The 19,689-nt window shown below is 38.8% G+C and overlaps 1 protein-coding gene and 1 long non-coding RNA gene across 4 annotated transcripts; one reads left to right on the top strand and one right to left on the bottom strand.

Annotated features, from left to right (window-relative positions):
• Positions 1-1,055: 1,055 nt before the first annotated feature.
• Positions 1,056-19,675, bottom strand: TMEM62 (transmembrane protein 62). 3 transcript variants are annotated; one of them, XM_042048356.1, is made up of 14 exons: positions 19,601-19,675; positions 15,683-15,794; positions 14,655-14,792; positions 13,568-13,613; positions 12,214-12,355; positions 11,890-12,014; positions 11,624-11,746; positions 10,618-10,773; positions 9,008-9,167; positions 7,354-7,467; positions 6,334-6,418; positions 4,688-4,792; positions 3,824-3,942; positions 1,056-2,930 (listed from the first exon to the last, which is right to left on the bottom strand). In XM_042048356.1, the coding sequence occupies exons 3-14, from the start codon at positions 14,692-14,694 to the stop codon at positions 2,604-2,606; spliced, it is 1,542 nt and encodes a 513-aa protein (XP_041904290.1). In that variant the 5' UTR covers positions 14,695-14,792; positions 15,683-15,794; positions 19,601-19,675; the 3' UTR covers positions 1,056-2,603. The 3 variants fall into 3 exon arrangements, with proteins under 3 accessions (XP_041904290.1, XP_041904287.1, XP_041904288.1); XM_042048353.1 differs by lacking the exon at positions 19,601-19,675 and adding an exon at positions 17,963-18,080; XM_042048354.1 differs by lacking the exons at positions 12,214-12,355; positions 15,683-15,794; positions 19,601-19,675 and having other exon boundaries at positions 14,655-14,683.
• LOC121674207 lies at positions 7,467-10,987 on the top strand. Its single transcript, XR_006019495.1, has 2 exons — positions 7,467-7,745; positions 7,862-10,987. It is a non-coding gene; the product is annotated as an uncharacterized LOC121674207 (long non-coding RNA).
• Positions 19,676-19,689: the final 14 nt, after the last annotated feature.

Genomic DNA, 19,689 nt, shown 5'->3' with positions numbered 1-19,689 from the left:
CTCAGAAGCTTGAAGTATGATACCATAGTGCGACTGATGCTGTTTTGCCAATGGGATGGGACACTGACCTCATCATGCTACAAGGAGTAGATCAGGAATGAAGGACACCAGAGGAACCACAGGCCAACAGAGGAGCAAATCTAGTTTTCTATGAAGGGTGGCTCCCAGATTTATCATAGTATCTTCATAGTTGTCAGAGGTTTGTCCAGCTATCAGTGGTTCATTTTAGTGAGTGGTGATGTGTTCTGTGAGATGGCCTGCATTTTATGAACCCCATTTATTTTGTTTGAATTTGAAGGGAAATATGCTGTGTTGTGGGTTTTGTTACTTATAGTTAACTAATACAGCCATTTGCCTGTGTGACAGGGACAGCTAAATTAGAAGCGCAGACTAGGGTCTACTCTCTCAGAACTACTAAGATATGAAGAATTAAGGCATTTCAAAGCAGGTATTGGTAAATAAAATTCTCCTGTGTTAAAGTATATAGCTCAAGCAGGAAAGTTAGGATTTTCCTACTAAGATTGTAGAATACTGAAGAACTGTTTAAGAAGGGGAAATCTGAATTAACAAGAGACAAAGTAAGTTGTACTTGTCTTTTAGGCAACAAAATACTGCAATAGCAAAGTCAGTAGAGCATGAGGTCAGAGATGCTTCCTATGCAGGTTAGAGTTCTAAGCTTCTACAGTATTACAGTGCTCTTCACTGTGACAGCAGGCCAGTAGGATAGTCCCTTTCACTTAAAATTTACTATGTTATTCCTACATACATATAGAATTCACACCTTAACCAGGTTAGGGGCATGTGGTTCTTATTTGGCCTGTTGGAGCCAGGGATAATGCATCTACAAGAAAACATCTTCGCTTGCCACAGTAAGAATGGAATTGAGAGATTTTTAGCAGAATTCCATCTGTCTACCAAATGCATCCCATGGAGCCAAACAGTAAGTATTTGATGGACTGTAAGATTTTTAAGCCCACAGACGTGTGATTACATTGAAATTTGATTATGGCAATCAACTGCTAACACAACAAAAAAAGTCTCCTTTCAGAGCAGTCTTGTCATGGCGTATAGATATGAGATATTTTATTGCCACTTCTTATGCTCTCTAATCACATAGAGGTAATTTAATTGTGAAATGTCATTTTATTATCAGTTTTCCAGTAGTGTTTCTCATAAATAAATTTTGCACCCTGCCTCTAATTTTCTAACAGCTTTGCAAAACAAACTTATGTAGCAACAAATGACATTCAATATTCTCTTAACAGTGTATTTAACTTACATAAATGGGAGCTCTTTCTCTCTTTTTCCTATTACATTATTAATCATTCAAGAACAGAAATTAAGGAATAGGAGAACTGTCACTTTTCAGAAATAACAAAAAGTCAATATTTTCTTCCAATTCATTTTCCTGTGTTCTACTGCAGTCACTACTGGTTTTTTCCGAAGGTGCCGTAAATAAGTTACCTCTCTTTTTTCTTGAGGAGCCATAAATAAATTACTGTAAAATTACCTAAAGTATTTTAAATGTTCCACTCACAGCAGGTCTTTTGTGAAGCAATGCAGTGTTCTTTACAGATCAAGGCACCTCAGCTCTCCTGGCTCTGGATCATTGCATTCTTCATTAATGTAACTAACTGTTTATCATTTTTGGACTTAGAAAAAAATGAAAACAAAGAAATTAGTTCTCTTTGGTGCATTTGGCTGAGACCCAGAAACACAGCCCTGACCAGCTCAATTACAGACTTTATAGGCATCAGACCATATTATTCCTTCAGCCTCTCCCATCCTGAGGACATTGTCTCCATTCTTTGCTTTGAAGCTGAAAACCCACTGATAATTCACTGTCCTTTCACTAGTCATGTGTGGGAGAACTGGCAGCCTCAGTAGTGGAAAACGAAACTCCTTCCTTCCAGAGAGTGAGCTTGTTAGTTAGCCAACACTCCAGGGCAAGAGCAATAGGGCACAGCTCAGGTAAACATGAACACAAATACATATATACACACCTAACAGCCTGTAAGCTGCTCGTATACAGCATTATGAACTAAGAAAGTGTATGGGCATAGGACTCTGGCTGTGAAGGCCACTACAGCACCTTTGCAATCACTTGTACTTCATAAAGACATCTGGTCTAGTCTTGTAAAAACATGTGTCAACCCTGAAATAAAAGTTAAGCACAAATCTCATCAAGTTCTATGCTCATTTTTCCCAGCATTATAAAAATCAGGAATTTAATTAATTAAAAGTATTTTTCCATTCACGGTTGTAATAGGCAAACATTTCCATTTGTGAGCCATATGGACATAGCCATCTCTGTGTCACTAGAATAACCTCATTGAAGAGATTATGACACAGTTTGCTGTATTGATGTATAATGTATGACTGTATTATATAACATGTATTAAACAGTATGTTGTATAATACAAGGAAGGTATATATAACATATTGTTGTACATGTACTATTTAATACAGTTCTGTAGCAGTGAAGGTGCAGCTTTGGGTCTTACCACCTAATGGTTGGGGTGTGTGTAATTCCAGCATCACAAAACAATAAAGTTGTACCTCAACAGTTTTTAAGACAGAATTTGGAGTAGTAATATTGTACTTCAGGAGCTCTGACAGTTTTTCATTTCTGTTATGTAAGTTCTGAGCTCTGATGATTTCAGTGTCCAGGTTTTATAAATCAGAGCTGAGGTCAGTGCCACCAGCCATGTTCTCATTGGGGAGAGGAAGAACGCCAAGGTGCCGTATGTTCGCTGCAGGAAATAGCAGGAATAGACCTGCCAGGCCAGGAGCAGTGCCATTGCCAGGTGAACAAGCACAGCCACGAGGCGCCGGACGTGACGGAGGTGGGAACGGAAGCTGTGGCCCTGGCACCGCAGCAACAGGCACCAGCACAGATAGGCCATCAATGGCAGGTTGAAAAACATCATCTGAAAGGAAGAGCAGAGAAAAACAAGACAGTGAGTAAGCCAAGGGTTCTGGGTAACATCTATGAAGGCTTGGAAAGATATGTGCACATAAAGCTGTTGCATTCTAAGGGGCTGAGTACAATTCCCAGAGATGGAATCTCAGGATGCACCTTTGAAGCTCTGCAGCTGATAGAGCTGCAACTGCCTGTGCCTCAGTCCCAGGCCAAGCATTCCCGCCCATTCCCTTCCAGTAAGAGGCACTAACATGCACCTGACATTTCCTGGAGCTGATTCAGGGAGCCAGACTTAGTAAAAAATCAGCATGGCAAAAACAGAAGGTCTGTATGTCTGACCCAGCTCACCGTGGTGTCACACTGGTACAAGGGAGACACCATGAAGAAGGAGACAACATGGGTTTGGTGGTTTGGTCCTTTAGCTTAAATGCCAAGGAATGACAACTTCTCTTTCAGATTAATGGGGAAACTACTCCTGGGAAAACTGGACTTACGTGTGCTTGGAGAGTGACACCTACTGATCTGAAGGGTTAAGGGTGCAAGGGCTGCCCTGGCCACTCAGTTTCTTTTGCTTAATCACTGTGTGTGAGCCAAGGGCAAAAATTTATAGAAAATTTAGAGTTGTAAATATGTAGAGATGACCTCTAATCCAGATATCCAAGGAGTCCAAAGCAACATCATTTTATTAGAGAAAGAGAAGTTTGTGAAAATAATGCACAGCCTCCTTCCTTTCTGCCCTTTAAATCTGCAGAAAGGTAAGAAAGACCTCTTGTAGTCAAGCATGGTCACTAATCTCTCTACTTCCAAGACTCCTTTCTTTATAAAACTATTTTTAAAAATTGGAAAAAAGTCCCAGAGAAAAAAAAGCAGTTTTTCAGCCTTTATTTTATAAATACATACCTGTAAAATCCCAACCACAAATGTCATACTGCCCTGTAAGAAGGAGCCACCAACAAACACCCCGAAGGAAAAACAGGCCCCCATCTGGCCATCTATCAGTTCACCTACAAACCATGGTCCTGCAAGAGAGGAAACCAAACACCACTATCAGGAAACACAACAGAGACACAGCCCTTTCCCACATGGCCCTTTGTACCCTGAGACTTCTCTTTTGCTTGTCCCTAGTAATCAGCCTCGTGTTTTTATATTCAGCAAACAGCAGTCTGGTGTAAAAATACCACAGGTATGACAGGGGGTTGTGGCATGTAATGAAAATACTTTTAAGTTAGTTTCATCTCTCTGACAATTTTCAACACCATATATAATGTCTTCCTTATGAGAGAGGTGAAAAGGTGGATCCTTTCAAAGGGTAGCTTTTTCCCAGAATTACAGTAAGATATATGAAAAATGTGGCCACAAACAATTCCAGCCAGGCTCAGCACAGAAATTAAAATAGGCTGCTCTATGTTATGCATACTACACTGACTAACAAGAAAATAGCTATTTCAGTAACACGTTATCAGAGGAGAAGAAGCTCAGATTGTTAGCTCTGATGCTAACCATCAAAAAATAAGTGAAAACCAAACTTCAGTTAAAAATACTCATTTTGCTTTCAGAGTACATTACTTCAGGGGTTCTAAGTTAGGCTCTTACAAAGAAACCTTTAGTCTCTTTGTACATTAACTTTTAAAGTTCCACATAGATTTTATAATTTAAGTAGATTTTCCCCACTCTCCAAGATGTTAGAATTCTTAATTTTCATCGGGATCTGACGTGTAATTTCAAAACATTAATTTATGTCCTCCAGTACTGTAGGCTACTTACCCAGAATGGTGTATAAATTCAGAACCAGAACTGAGTAATAGAAGGTGTTTGTTTTACTGAAGACATGAAGGGAATACGAAGTCAGAGTAAGTAATCCTGGCTTTTCTAAACAGAGACAACATTTAAGAAAAATACACTTAATTTAGGTTGCAACACCTCCCCAGATATATATGTATGTAAAATACTGGTCTTTCTGAAACAAATCTGCACATTATTTACTCATTCTTTTAAATAAGAAACATAAAAATATTATTTGGTATGTCTACAGAAAAATGCAAAAGAGTGCATTACTATTACTGTGATAACTGAAAGTAAAGAACCAATAAATATAACAATCTATATTAAAAACAGCAGAGGAACCTGCCATTCTAAAGGAATACACTTACTGTATGGACATAAAACTGAATGACCATTCTATACCCAGAAAATGAAGTTAGCTAGAATGAAAAGCATGGAGAAAGTATGTATTAAATGAAAACTAAGAGAATCAAAACAGTAACTCTACAAACCCAGAAAGGCAGGTCACCATGGGCTAGATTAATTGCATTTCTTTTGATTCAATCTACTTTAGTGAGATCTGATAGCAACTCAAAATTAAGGCTAGGCATTAAAATGACGTTATTCTGACAAGTGTGTGGTGCTAACAGAAAAAAAGCAGTATTAGCTCTCTAACTGAAGCAGACAATTCACATATCAAGAGAGCCTTCCTATCAAAGCTAGCTTGTAGAGTTACACCTGTTACGTGGCCTTCTCACAAAGAATTAACCTGCAGAGGGCAAGCTTCACCTCTGGAAATCAACAGCTGTAACAAACTTGTTCACTAATTTGTCAAACATTTGTCATGGTCCACATGGACCTAGCTGACCACAGAATCAGTTCTTTTAATATTTAGCGGCTGAGTTCCATAAAGGCAACTGAAAATCTGATCCTTTTCTATGTAAGCAGTTGCTGTAGTTACCTCAGGATGCTACATGGGTTAGGAGTATAAAGGAAGGGACAAACGCTGACATGAATAGGAAGGGAGGTGGCTTCCAGAAAAATCTCATTAGTAAGGTGTGGTTCAAACAATTGTTTAAAGGATAAATGCCATGACCTTAATAGTAATAATTTTCATTTACTAAATCTATCACAAACAAAGTATCAAGTTATGACAGAAATGACCTTAATATTATTTTGAGAAAGACCCAATCCTGTTCATAATCTTTGCAAAAATTAACAAATATTATCTTTGCAGAAGGAAATCTGTTTCTTCACTCAGGCGAGAGAGAATTCTGTGACAACTGTAGTGAAGTAAACACACATACAGAACAAATACAAAACAAAACATTCCTTTCCCTATGCATTGGATTCTTCAATGAGAAAATTAAAATAAAACCTTGGACTTCAGTCAACTGAATTTTTGTTTCAACAAAGATACCTGCTCAAGTTTCTAGTTTACTTTATTTGATATATTGGAGGTTTTCCAGGTTCCCTTAAAAGCACCACAGCAGCTTCTGAGAAACCAATCAAACCCCGCAGTAGCAGATGTGAAATGCATATGGTGATTAACAGCACAATTACTTACATGTTGTTAGCACACAGGTCAACAGTAAAAAGTTTAAGGGAAAACGGATCCACTAAAAACCACAGCAAACATTAGTTCATACCTTTGAGTACTGGCTTTTGGAGGTGTCTGAAAACAACAAGCAAGGTGATCTGAATCAGCACAATCAGTCCAAAGAGCACACGAGCCTGAAAAGACAGTTTTGACTGTAAGCCAGCCCTGGAGTAGTAGCAGCCTTGGAGCATGCCTCATGGACACTGATAGATTTCTATTTGAAACATATTCAAAGCTTTTCGGTGTCATTGAAATGAAGAATAAAAAGGAAACCTAAGGGTTTCTAAGTTGTTGGATTTGTATTGTACTGACTTGAATTCTGCTGAATGGCTGAAATAATAGACCTGAATCTTTAAAAAACAGGGTCTGTAAACACATCTATTGAAAAAGTGTAATTACACTTCCAAGGCAAAACACTGTCTGAGCACTGCACTGAGGAGAAATGCAGTTCATGACATTGTGTAGAAAGTGTGAGTGATTAACAAAGCTAAGATAATAATTTTGAGCCAATTACTACAATGAACCATAGCCATGTGGACTTTCTTATGTTGTTCTAGAAGTGCACCTAAACCCTTATGATATGACATCCTTCTTTGCATGTACTGAGCTGTAACACATGTGGGTATGACCTGGAACTTCCTAAAGTTGATGGGGATTTTGCCCTCCACTTTGCTGGATCTAGTTATAATGTCAGCAGCTGACAGTGAGAATATTCGAGCATTCTTGCCAGAAAACATATTGCAACAGATCACAGTGAATTTCTCTTTGATTTAATATTTCCTTTTTCTACTATCTCCAGTAGCCCCTTTGCAATTTCTTGCTTGCACAAAATGTGCGTATACTTTTGGCCAAAAATGGATAATTGGGAAGTAGTCAACTGTTTGCATGGACCATTGCTGCACATTTGTGGTTGAAGTGGGGACTTGAGAAACTTCAAATGTTTTGGAATTCCAACAGAGTCATATCTGGAAAAGTAAAGTGCATTCAAGTCTACCAGGAATTAGGAAAATTCTTACGGCCGCTTGGGAAACCAACATGGAATAACAGCTGTTTTGCTGAAAGTACTTACTAGAACATAGTGGTCACTGAGAAGAATAACAGACGGCCAAAAGTCAAATCTAAGAGAGAGATTTTCTTCCATACCAAATAAATGGCCCTGTGTGCCAATTCTTCCTGAAGCATCCTAGATTGATATAAAATGAGAGCAATTACATGCCAGTAATACAAAAAACTGTCTAGTTAAAGTTCCTAATTATCATTGCAGCTTTTCCTGTATTAAATTCTACCTTCAAAGGATTACTTACAGTCAATTCTGCAGTTTCAAGTAAATTGGTGATTATAAAATCAAAATCTGAAAGTTCTATATATGAAGAAGAGCTGGTCAGAGATTCAGCAACTTACAGAAGACTATGACTGTTTACTGCCCCCCTGTCCAATTGTTTTCTGAAAGTTCAGTTCTAGGTAATAGCCCATACTAAAATATTTTGAAGTTTTGTTGTGCTTCATTTCTGGTGTATTTGCCATAAACTCACATAGATATATGAGTATTTGTTTATTGTTTATTGTCATTTATTCAGCACTTTGAGCACAGTGTTCCAGGTGTGGCCTGACAAGCACTCAGTAGAGCAGGAAGCGACTTACCTTGGCTGGTGGTGCCCTTGTGGATGCACCCCGGCATCCAGTTGGTTTTCTCTGCTGCACCATGCACTGCTCATTCACAGTGAGCTTGTGGGCCACCAAGACACTGAGGTCTCTTTTCACAGAGCTGCTCCCCAGCCAGACAGATCACAGCCTGTGCTGCACTTTGGGATTATGTTTTCCGGGGTGCAAGTCCTTACACTTCTCCTTGATGAACTCCATAATGTTCTTCTTGGCCCACAATTTGCCCTCGGTCAATTTGTGTTGGCTCTTCCCAGTCATGTGCTTCATCTGACTTGCGATACAAGGATTTGTTTCCTAATTTTCCCCGGGACGGAACTAAGACTGATGGACCTGTAATTTCCTGGATCCTCCTTTAAGCCCTTCTTTGTAGACAGGAGTGTCATTAGCCTTCTGCTAGTTTTCTGGGATGCCCCCTGATCTCCACAACTTCTCCAAGACTATGGAGAGTTGCCTCACAATGATGTCAACCAGGTCTCCTAACACTCTGGGGTGGAAACTGTCAGGGGCCATTGATCTGTAGGATCAAGCTCCTGTGACAGGTCTCACACCAACTCTTCCTTCACTGACAGTGGGTCTCTGTATCAACCTTGATCCTTGTTCCCAAGGCCTGAGGCCCAACACTGCTGGTAAAGACAGAGGTGAAGAAAGTGTTGAGAACCTCTGCCTTTTCAGCATTGTTGGTGACTAATTCACCTCTGCTGTTTAACACCAGGCCAGTATTTTCCTTCTGTTTCTGCTTGTTGTTTATAAACTCTAAGAACCCTTTCTTGTAATTTTTGACATTTCTGGCCAATTTCAAGTCAAGTTTGCTCTTTTGTTATGTCTTATTTTATTTCTTATGAAAAATAATGTTTCTTTAGCCCAGAAGCTTTATGAATATTTTGGTGCTTAGCCGTCAGTGTTTAGTCCTTTATTAAATCCTTTGGTTTTGTAATCAGACAGATGTGAAACTAAGCCTGTTATCATGTATTTTGTTCCTAGTTATGTGAGGCAAGAGGGTGATGGAGAAGCCATGACAAGAAAATAAAATTCAATACAAAGAATGCCAACCAGTACCTTACCTGTACAGTGACATCTATGTGATGGAACCCTTCACTGTAGTTTTGTGGGCTCCACTTTAGCACATAGAGAGGGCCAGACACCTGATGTGCATTCCCCAGGTGAACTCCATCTATGAAGACTTTGACAGAAATAATGACAGAAGGAGAGAATGCCAGAATTCTAAGGAGTAAATAGAGAGCAAAATAAACGGATTTGTTACAGAACTTGCAGATATGTTATTACTTCCATAAAAGAAAGTCCCTAAAGGTTAAGCTACCTTGTAATAAAGAGTTCAAAAGATTTAGAAATTAAAACAGTGAAATATCTGTAGGCTAATGGTAACATGGTAGCTCTTTCCTACAGTTAAAAAAAAGTAGTTCTGTATAACACTACGCAAAAGAACAGGATAGAAAACTGGCTGTGGAACAGACAAAAAGGTGGCAGAGATTTTAAGGTCCTGGCAGAAATAATTTTAGAACTCTTTCTTCAAAACAGTTGCTAACACAAGTGGGATGCATCCTCCAGCACACATAGACACATAACCAAACACTTGTAGATGGCTTCATTAAAAATTGCCAGGGTCTCTCTCTCTAAAGTCCTTTGTTACTGGGAGTGGGTTTCTTTCCTTTTTTTTTTTTCTTTTTGCTAGTCAGAATATAACCTCTCAGAGTTTGTAACTGCATTTAGGAGAAATGGAGTAGAATGCAAGACTGATATTACAGATCTCAGATACCAACAAATGTACTGTCACTTGGCAGTGCTTATATTCATAGAAACAGTGATACTAATACACACTCAAAATACTGCACATATGATTCCTTTCATTTCTGGTAGTACAAAAGGCATTTCAGAGCATGTTTTAGTCAAATGAAGGAGTTTCATACAGCTATGGTGAACAATTCTACCAGTTCATATATGTAATATAATCATGAGAATGTTCAGGTAAGGTTCTGAATAGGAAACTGGAAAGTAATTAGGACACTTAGTAGGATACTGCTTCCTAACTGAAAAATTCGACAAACTTCTTTTGATTGTAACTCTATGTATGCAGTATTTCAAGCAGATTGGTCTAACAGCAAATATAAAATATTGAAAAGGGCCTAGAAATTTGAAATATAAATGTAAAAATTAAATGGATAAGGTAAAACTGGAAAGATAGATTTAAAACCAGTATGAAAATTGGCAGAGGCTTCTCTTTTTTTAATATATATAAAGCATGTAGAATTGACAAGACAAGAAGCTAAGAAGTCTAAAGTGAATAGAGAAAACATTTAGAAAAATAGACAAAATCCTGAAATCAGCAGAGTCGATGTGAACATGTGAGATGAATAACAGATTAATCTTTGCATATTGATTACATATTAATTCATTTTAATTATATATTAATCAATCAGCTTTGGTTACCTGAAGTTCAAACTGACTTAAGGGGAAATAACTGAATAATTAAAACAAACATGAATTACTACTATACAATCTTTTTATCACAGGTATGATACAAAGAGAGCTCTCTGGAACAATCTTCCAGAGAAAAGTGAATTCTGAGAACAGTAGACGCATATTTAAAAAAAGGTTTTGTGTATATACATATAAATATAGTTAAATACTGTGAAATCGAGACATTACAGGGTACCTGATATGAGTGGAATAAAGAATTTTGACTAGTGGTTCATGAGTAGAACTGCTGTAAAGGAAGGATTTGGGATTGGTGATGAGAACCACAGGCCACTCTTCAAAGTTAAGATCTGCGAAGCTGAGGAGGTCGTGGTCAAACGCAAGGATCCGGTACCTACAATGAAAGGTAAAAGATTTTGTTAATACAAACTGATGTGTGAAGATTGATTCCCATGCTTCTCAAGTTCCCAAACAGAACCTGGCTTTATTTTCCATTTATTCTCTTCTGTAGTTGATCTTACATTTGCCAACTCTGCTGTATTAACTGTACAGTTGCTTACCTCTGATGAGGTTAATTTTTATAATAAATCATGGAAGCAGTACTCAAAGTTCCAAGTGTGAAGATCTATGGAATTTTGCACATGAATCAGATGGATGAACATTATATTAAAGAATTCAAATATAATGTACATTTCCACAGTGTCTGTGTGGGCACTCCAGTTAAGGACAAAGACCCCAGTGTGCTCTTTCCCTGTATGCACACCAGTATCTTTCTTTGGATTACTGCAGAATAAAAGCTAAAATACTACTATACACTCCATATAGCATCAGACACTTTTTGATATGTTAGTAAGGTAACATTTCTCAGGTGGACTATTTCTGTGTCAAGAATTCTAACAGCTAGTGCAGAGCATGTGTATTTTGAAGTAGTGATGCTGAATTTTATTACAATTTCTTCGTCTACATTTTAATACTAAACACATACTAAAGGCACATTTAGATGTCCCTATTTTAATTTCTACATATCAAGAATGAATAAAAAATTATTTCATTTATTATCACACTGTTGGTATGGGGGGAAAATCCCAAACATATACACAAAGCCTTTTTTCAAAAGCATTAATAGTAATAACCAGTCAGGCTGATCTCATGCTTCTTTCAAATTCACTGCACAGCATAAAAGGGAACCACAGTACAGCAAGGTAGGCTTCATATAATAATTTGCTCATATGGGCTTTACTTACCTCCTATTATCCATCCAGTCTCCCAATTCAAGTTCCAGAGTGCCACCACGGTGCCGACTGTGCAAGACTGGCATCAGCCCACCCATTGTATGGAGATGTCCACATAAATAGGCTGTGGCAGAACTAAAAAAAGAATGTAAGAATTGTGATTATTGGGGTGGGAAGGAAATATCACTGCAGAAAACCTGAAAGGTGATAGATAAGCATGTGAAGAGAGGCAGGAAATGTACTTCAGGCTGAAAACATACAGGATAAGAAGATCTTACCTCATTAATGTTCGTATTCCAGGGGATGGGGAGATGATTGTTGAGGTGGGATAATGGCCAAACCAGATAGTATGGTTGCTGTGTAGACTTTCTGTTCCCATCAAAGACAGCTCTGCCATTTGATTCTGAAACAGGCAGGTGACAAATCCATTTTGCTAAATAAATGTCTCATATGCATAATAACTGAAAAATGTAAACACTCTTTTAGATGAACACAAATCTTTCAAACAATTCTTCTACATAAAAAAACCCTCCAAACCTCCAAATAAACCACTACAGAAATAAAACAGCCAGCAAAATGGAATGCAAAGACTTATACAATACCATGTTTAAAATCCCAAAAAAATTATAGGGTCTCTTAGGGCCTGGGCTGAGTGTAGCATCCACGCAGATGAATGAATAGTTCCCAAAAGAGGTAGTGTGGATGTAATGGAAAGAGCCATCTTTACGCCAGGCAGAGTATTTCCTTACAAAATAAAATGGAAGTACTGACGTTAGGAAAGCTTGTAACCATGACAAACATACATTGCTTTCTCTCCTTCCATTAACAACAGGTAATTTCACTATTTCTGACTTATAAAATTGAAGTGCTTTTGATAGTTTATGCTAGATGGGAATTGTACATATCTTCCACTGGCAAAGACATAACACTTCAACTAACATTACCACCTAAATTGTTCTATTAAGGACTAAATTCTGTAACTAAAATGATTGTGAGTTAATCTGAGAATCACTAACATTCATTAAGTTTAATTTTTTTTTAAACTTTATTTTGGGGCTTTGGGTTGGGCTTTTGTGTGTGTATTTGGTTTTTTTGAGTTGTTCCAGTTTTGTTTCACTCCCTGCATGATATGTGGAAGCTGAAACATTCCTGAGTTCAGATGATGGGTATAGTTTGAACACAGTCATCCAGAAATCAGTTCATGTCCCTGTTCCTCCACCAATCAGAACAATAAAATTGCCAGAAAGGTTGACCTGAATAGAATACAAGCCAATATATTAAAAACAAGTTTCCAATACTTCTAATGCCATAAAAACCCTTTCACAATATTTTTTTTGAAGTTAACATTATCTGTATGAACATCATCAGCTTCAATGAAATTTCTTCCTTTAGTCCCACTTTGAGTATGTGTAACAGTTGATTAATCCTCTGCTAATGCTGTGAACATGTAAGAGGAACCTATGTTTTTGTGTAAAAATATTGCATTTCAATACAACCCACTCCATTCTTTAATTTTAATGCATGATGAAAAACAAAATGTGGTATTGAATAACTGTTTTCCCTAGCTTCTATTTTTATTTCTGCCAACAATTTTTATAATTTTAATATTTTTTATATTATTTATTTTTTTATATATTAAAGAATCAACTCCATTTCAGTCTTCCATCTTCTCTCTCCTAGAGTGTGACTAAAAAATTTGGAGACATGGACAGATTAACACACTCAATTACAAAACACAGAAGGATAAGAGATAAGAAAACTGCACAAAGAATTCTCTATTTTCTCAATTGATTCTGCTCCACTAACTGACAATGCAAAAGACAGAGGGAATAGTAGATATGATCCTGGGCTATAGGATAGTCAGTGAAAAAGTATATATGTGATAACTGAAAACAGAATATTGTTTAGTGAATTTGACCTTGAATATAGCAGCACCTGTATGGTAAATAAAAGTACCTGTAATAATTCTGAACACTATCCAGGCGTGGAATGTTGAATGAATCTGTAAGGGAGAAAAAAAGGAAATAAAGAAACTTTCAGATCAGATTGATCATTGGCCCTTGTATCTAACTAGGTAATGTTGAGATAAAGCAGTCTCAGCAGGTGCTCAAGAACTACTTTCTTTAAAATGTGTGATTGACAAGCAGACCGTCTAGCTGTGCAGAGGTGACATATACTCAATGAAGTTAAATGGCAATGGTTTTCTCATTTAAGTTTCAATTCAAAGATAAAGGCATTGCAGGAATATAAATTGTTATTTAGTGGCTAAAAGCTAAATCTGTCTCCATTTTGACTACAGAGCTTTTCAGATGCTTTTTTGGACTGGGTGCATGCTCTGTAAGTAAGATTTAACTCATTTGCAGAAAATAAAGTTGCCATAGCATCAGAGAACAGTGTGTGTAGAACAGACATCAGCTGGGGGAGGTCTGTACTGCAACTCCATTAATGCTGGTAACAGAAGCCTAATAGGACATATGGTTATATATGACAAAGCATGCACTTTTTCCCCCCCGTGCTCGGCTTTCTAGTTCTGCCCTTCCTGTAACAGCCTGTTTATACAGCCTACAAGATTGTCAGCTTGTGTTTGAATGCTTAGAATGTGGCAACAACTGATGGATATAAACTCCCATGAGTCCCTTCTATTCAAAAGGGACCAAATTTCCTTTAGCTGCTGGACATTTGACACCTTTTAAACTTAAACCTGTGAGGGGGAAGTCTATGAAAAGTAAATGGAAACAATTTCTTCAGTATGGTAAGGTTACAGTTTGCCCCTCCATTAAATAATGTGGTATATAACATAATGATGTGGAAACTAACATCTGAAGTCATGTTCTACCACTTGCCAGGCAAGAGACTCTTAATTCTCTGGTACTAAAACTCCAGTAAGAGCTTGCAAACAAAGTGTGTCCTCAATAGACATGTGCATGGCAAGCCCTTCTCCTGATTCATGACCACTAACACACTAGTGAGTACTAACACTTTACTTCTATATTCTGTGATCTGCAATCACAGGAAAGACAGAAATGTTTCCTTTTCCTCTTACCATGATTCCCTTTGATGTCTATCCACTTGGTTTTTTCCATGACCCTTGATCTCCTCAGGATTGACTGGTAAGTTTTCCACTCATCTTCCACCTGCTCAGATCCCAGTTTATCTCTTGTCTTAGCATCTGTCAGATCACCTGAAAGTGTACAAAGGTGAGATATAACTAGAGGCCTACACAGCTTATACAAATACTGTAACTAGACAAGCATGCCATCCCTGCCTCCAAGTTTAAGTTGCTGCAGGCCTGGGTGCATTCTGGATGTTCCTGTATCTGGTCCACAAGGTCAGGGTAAATGCCTTCTAATGCAGATGCAGCAGCCTCATCAGACATCCATCAACCACATCACTGCAGCACTTTTACTAATTAGATAAGTAACTCTCTGTAGAAACAAAACTTCAGGTCTAGCATTAAGATTCTAAAGCCTTGCATACAGTAATGGCTCAAAGTCCTTTTGATTTACTTGTCAAAACTTAATCCATTTCAATAGCAAGGTGTCAAATGAAGTGGCAAGGCTTATTTCACCTCTCTTGGTATGATATGTTCAAATGGAAACCAGCAATAAATCTTACATTACTTCAAAGGTGAATTGCATACAAATAAGCAGGGATTGTTCTGAGCGAGGAACTGTCTCCTAATGACTAACCACACACATTGCTCACTTCTGTAATTTCAAACACAAAGAATGTAGAATCATTACCAGGACAAGAGGGAAGGTAGCTGCTAGCAAGGACTAAGTTGCAGCAACACATATTGGGAAAAAAATAGCTATCTTACACAATTGCGTCTGTTACATATAAAACACACTAAACTCACTGAAGAAACTGAATGCTGAAGAAAAAAGAATTCTCTTGTTGAGAAGTTATTCTTTTCAGCTTCTAGCAGTCTCACTTCAGCTGCAATTCCATTTCCATTGCTTAAAATACCTTAATGCTTTAAAATTCTCTCTTGAGATCCTAGAATTTTGCCTATTTGCTGCTCCTTTGACAGTACACTCATCAGGAAATTCACACCTTTCAATTGCTTACCTGTTGCTAGAACAAGTGCAGGCTGAATTACATCAATTGTTTCAGAACAGAACTTTTCAAAGTCAGGAGCTCGTTTGGGATCCCGAAATTTGCTGATATGAATATCTGACACCTGCAAAAGAGAAGAATGAAACACTGCCCCAAGTAGAGGGTTATTGCTACCCACATTGTTCTGCAAAGCCAATACACGTAAGAATGCAACGTAAGAGCAGTCACAGTGACTCATATCAGTATAAGGGATACAGGGAAAAACAGGAGTGGGTGACTGGGGAAAAACAAAAGCAGAACAAGAAAATGATATTGCAACTCTAACCCCTAAAATCACATTTACATCAAGAAAATTTCCTTACAACTAAGGGCATACAATAATATGAGGAAATACTTAGCTATCCACAGTAAGTTGTGATGACTGCGAGTGGCCTGTTGCCTTTCAAATTCTTTGAGTTTCTGTGCAACACAGTGGTTTTGCTGCAAGTAAGAATACAAAGTAGTTCTGCAAAGCCATAGGTTAAAGCTACCTAGAACTTGAAATATACTGAAAATGTATTTTGTACCTGTGGTGACATTTCCAGTAGCTGAGTGAAAAGATTTTTAACATTCTATCCATGCACTTTAATGGAGCTAACGAGTGTTTTTAGATTCCATTGCACGTGCCTTCAAGAAGGTAAAGATTGCCCAAGAACTGATGATATGACTTGTATGTAACTGTAAAAGATGCTGTTCATTTCTGAATCAGTCAAAGCCCTCACATCAGAAGAGCCATTTGGGGAGAATAAGGAAAGTAAGATTTCTCTATTTTTTTACATTGCGGCTTTTCAGTACCGTACACAAAAAATCTTGGGTGAATGGTTTCAATTCCACTTCCCATTCCACTTCAGTCAATCAATTAATTAATTGTCCTCGTTGGTTTAAACAAATGGTATTTGATGCTCAAAAAACAGTAAGCACATGCTCATGGCCATCTGAGAATATCACTTGGAAAGAAAAACACTAACTTTTACATTCAGTTTAATAAACCTGTTCTCGTAAAGCTTCTAGTTTTTTGGAAAATCCAGATAAAATATCTTGGAGAAAAATTATTTACTTCTACTTATTCAGTCATCTGTACAGAAAGAATTTATTACTTGAATACAGTATTTAATTCTGCTTAGGAAAATCCCCCATTTGGAATTACATGGAATTTTTGCCTGGATCAGAATTACATGCTAAAGAAGGCAAACACTTTTAGATACAACTTTATCTTCACTTTCATTGATCATTCAAACTAGAGTGAAGCAAAGAACACAGCAAAACTACCTCAACACATCAAACCTCATTTAATCATTGACAAGGATACAACTTGTTTTGCTTCTTTTCAGCCTGTGGATTTGCAATTAATTTATCTCAGCAATCAGAGAAAATCAAAACTTCTACAATCTTCATTCTTGAGAAAAAACACTCTTACAAGAAAGCTTACTCCTGCTCTACCAATAACTACAGCAGATGTAAATTTCCAACCTTACAGCAGAAAGTGGTTGGGAAGCCTGATTTCCTACAATGACCTTCCCACTTTTCTTCCCCATATTATGATATGAGTTTAAGATTTCAAAAAGGTTTAACTTGTCATCTAAGAGTTACAGTGTCCAGGGACTTCTGAGAGCTGGGACTAAGTTTCTGTCATCATTAACAGCCATGACATATGAAGATCTCAGAAGTGGAGTTTTTTCCTTTTTTTTTTTTAAATTTTTAATTCACTTTAGATGATATCCCAATAAAAGGAAAGACATTGGGCAAGATGAGAAGCTTGTAATGCTCTTACTTAATTTCCAAAATATAGGTGAAAGCCAGCTTGCTGCTTTTTCCCCTCCGTCTGACTGATATGGATACTTGACCTCTCACTGCATCATCGGCAGTTACTTTCATTAAAATGGGTTGGAAGAGATTTAGGGGTGAGGAGAAATCCCCATTAACATTCTTTATCTAGCAAAGACGTGGTTCAGGACAGGCAGGCATTAACAAGGGAGAATTACAAGGTCTAGAGCAACAGTAGAATGCATCCAGCTGGCAGAAATGGGAGAAATAATTATAAGCTTGTCAAATATTGAACTAGAGTGTCTATTTGGCACTGGGTGAGAGAGGAAATTCTGCTACAATAAAGGTGAATGAGCCATTAATAGAAGATTGAAGTAAAAAGACTGTGATTTAGTTCAGTTTAAGGAGAGATAGTCCTGTGGATGGGAAGAAAAACAAGGCAGGAACTGTTGTGGGCAGAACTGACCATCTTGAGCTCTATCCAATGACCTAGGCTAGACCTATGGAGTCACCAGGGAGTCTGAAGCCTGTTTCCCACAACATCATCAGGCACAGGGCTGGATTTGGTGCTTGATTAGTTTCCAAGTTAGGTCAATGATAAAGCAGCTGTTAAAGAGCATGTCTGAAAGAGAACATAACCACTTGAAAGTAAAGCCAAGTCTCAAATTAGCTTTACTGTGACCTATTCTTGGGAGAACTCCACTTGAATTGACACAGCCAGAGAGAACATGGCAAGAGAAACACGGGCCTGTGCACGCTGCTTGTCAGTATAGCTCTGCAGCTGCAATATGCTGCTGTATCTGACTCTTCACAAGAGAGCTACTCAGGATGGGGGCTTTCCTTACATTAATTCACGCATATCTCTCATCTTGAAATCTACTCTGCAGTAAAAATAAGCCTTAAGTCACTTAAGGAAAAAATACTGAAAAAAAACAACACCACAATTGGAGAGAACCACAGGACTAATATATGCCAGCTCATTCACTAAGAGCACTACCTGCAGCTAATAGTCAGGCAAAATGTTCTTGAGATTGAGAATGAAAACAAAACAGTAAAAGCAGCTGGTTTTTAGAAGGAAATGCACAGCAACCCCTGTGACATCTCAGCCACAGATGAACTACAAGTATGTAAACAGCTCTGTGGCTAGTTCTACAGTAAGTGCTTTCAGGAATGCTCTGGGGAGAAGAGTCAGAAGAGGCCACAGAAACACTGAGATGTCACAGTTTGCTTCCAGGACTATGCCAGGTCAACCTGGATTTTATGTTTAACCTGAAAACAAAGCTGTGTACATTTAACTGTCTGAATACTGGCCCAGTACCTTCTGTTGCTATAAATCAGTAACGCTATTTTCTCAGCCACACAACTTTTCCGAGTTTTTGGATGGGGAAAGGGACAGGCAGAGCCTGCATTTCTCTCCGGGATATTAGATAATACCGCATCAGGTACTGATGCAATGTATAGGGTAGTGTAATAATTAGGTGATTTTTTAATTACCCACTTCCACTACACGCATCAGATCTGATAAGGAAACTTCTCTGTCCAACCATCCAGGAGCCACTCTGGCAGTCACACTCGCACCACCTGAGCTGGGACCGAGGTCCTTCGCAGCTACACCCCACACACTCACGGTCAGACCAGGTTTCCTTACCAGCTCAGCCCCAGGCTTCCCATAGCAGGGTCTAAGACTTCGGGATCCTTAAAATAATTTAATTTTGGTGCAATAACTAACAAAATAACAGTTCGAGTCGGGTACCTCTGAGAAGGGGTCCCAAAGAAAGGAATCCCCAGGCTTTTATACCCTCACAGGCTGAGAGGAGGAAAGTCTGGGGGCTGCGTGCTCCTGCTGTCTCTGAGCGTCCGGTCCCCTGGCTGGGCCACAGGTCCCCATGCCCCGTGCCCTTCGCTGTGTAAAGGGTGACAGGTCACGGCCTTTCGCCTCCGGCTGCCGCGCCCCCAGAGCTCAGCCTGCAGCTCGCACTGCAGCTGCACATCGAGCTGCCGGCACGGAACATACTCCCCAACGCGACCTTTCGGGCAGCCTGGCAAAACACCTGTAACCTGCGCTTGACTGCGCGCCCCCGCTGAGCCCGCGGCTCGGCCGCCCCTCGCCCGCCCGGCCCCGCTCACCTGCACGACCCACAGCAGGCTGGCGGCGGCCGCCCCGGGCGCGGGCTGCGGGACCCAGCGGCGGCGCTGCCCCGGGCCCGGCGGCGCCC

This window comes from Corvus kubaryi, unplaced genomic scaffold (assembly GCF_017639235.1).
Source record: "Corvus kubaryi isolate FWS band 111438036 unplaced genomic scaffold, C.kubaryi_AGA036_p1.0 66, whole genome shotgun sequence".
Lineage (NCBI taxonomy): Eukaryota > Metazoa > Chordata > Aves > Passeriformes > Corvidae > Corvus > Corvus kubaryi.
This window is presented reverse-complemented; position numbering and strand designations above follow the sequence as displayed.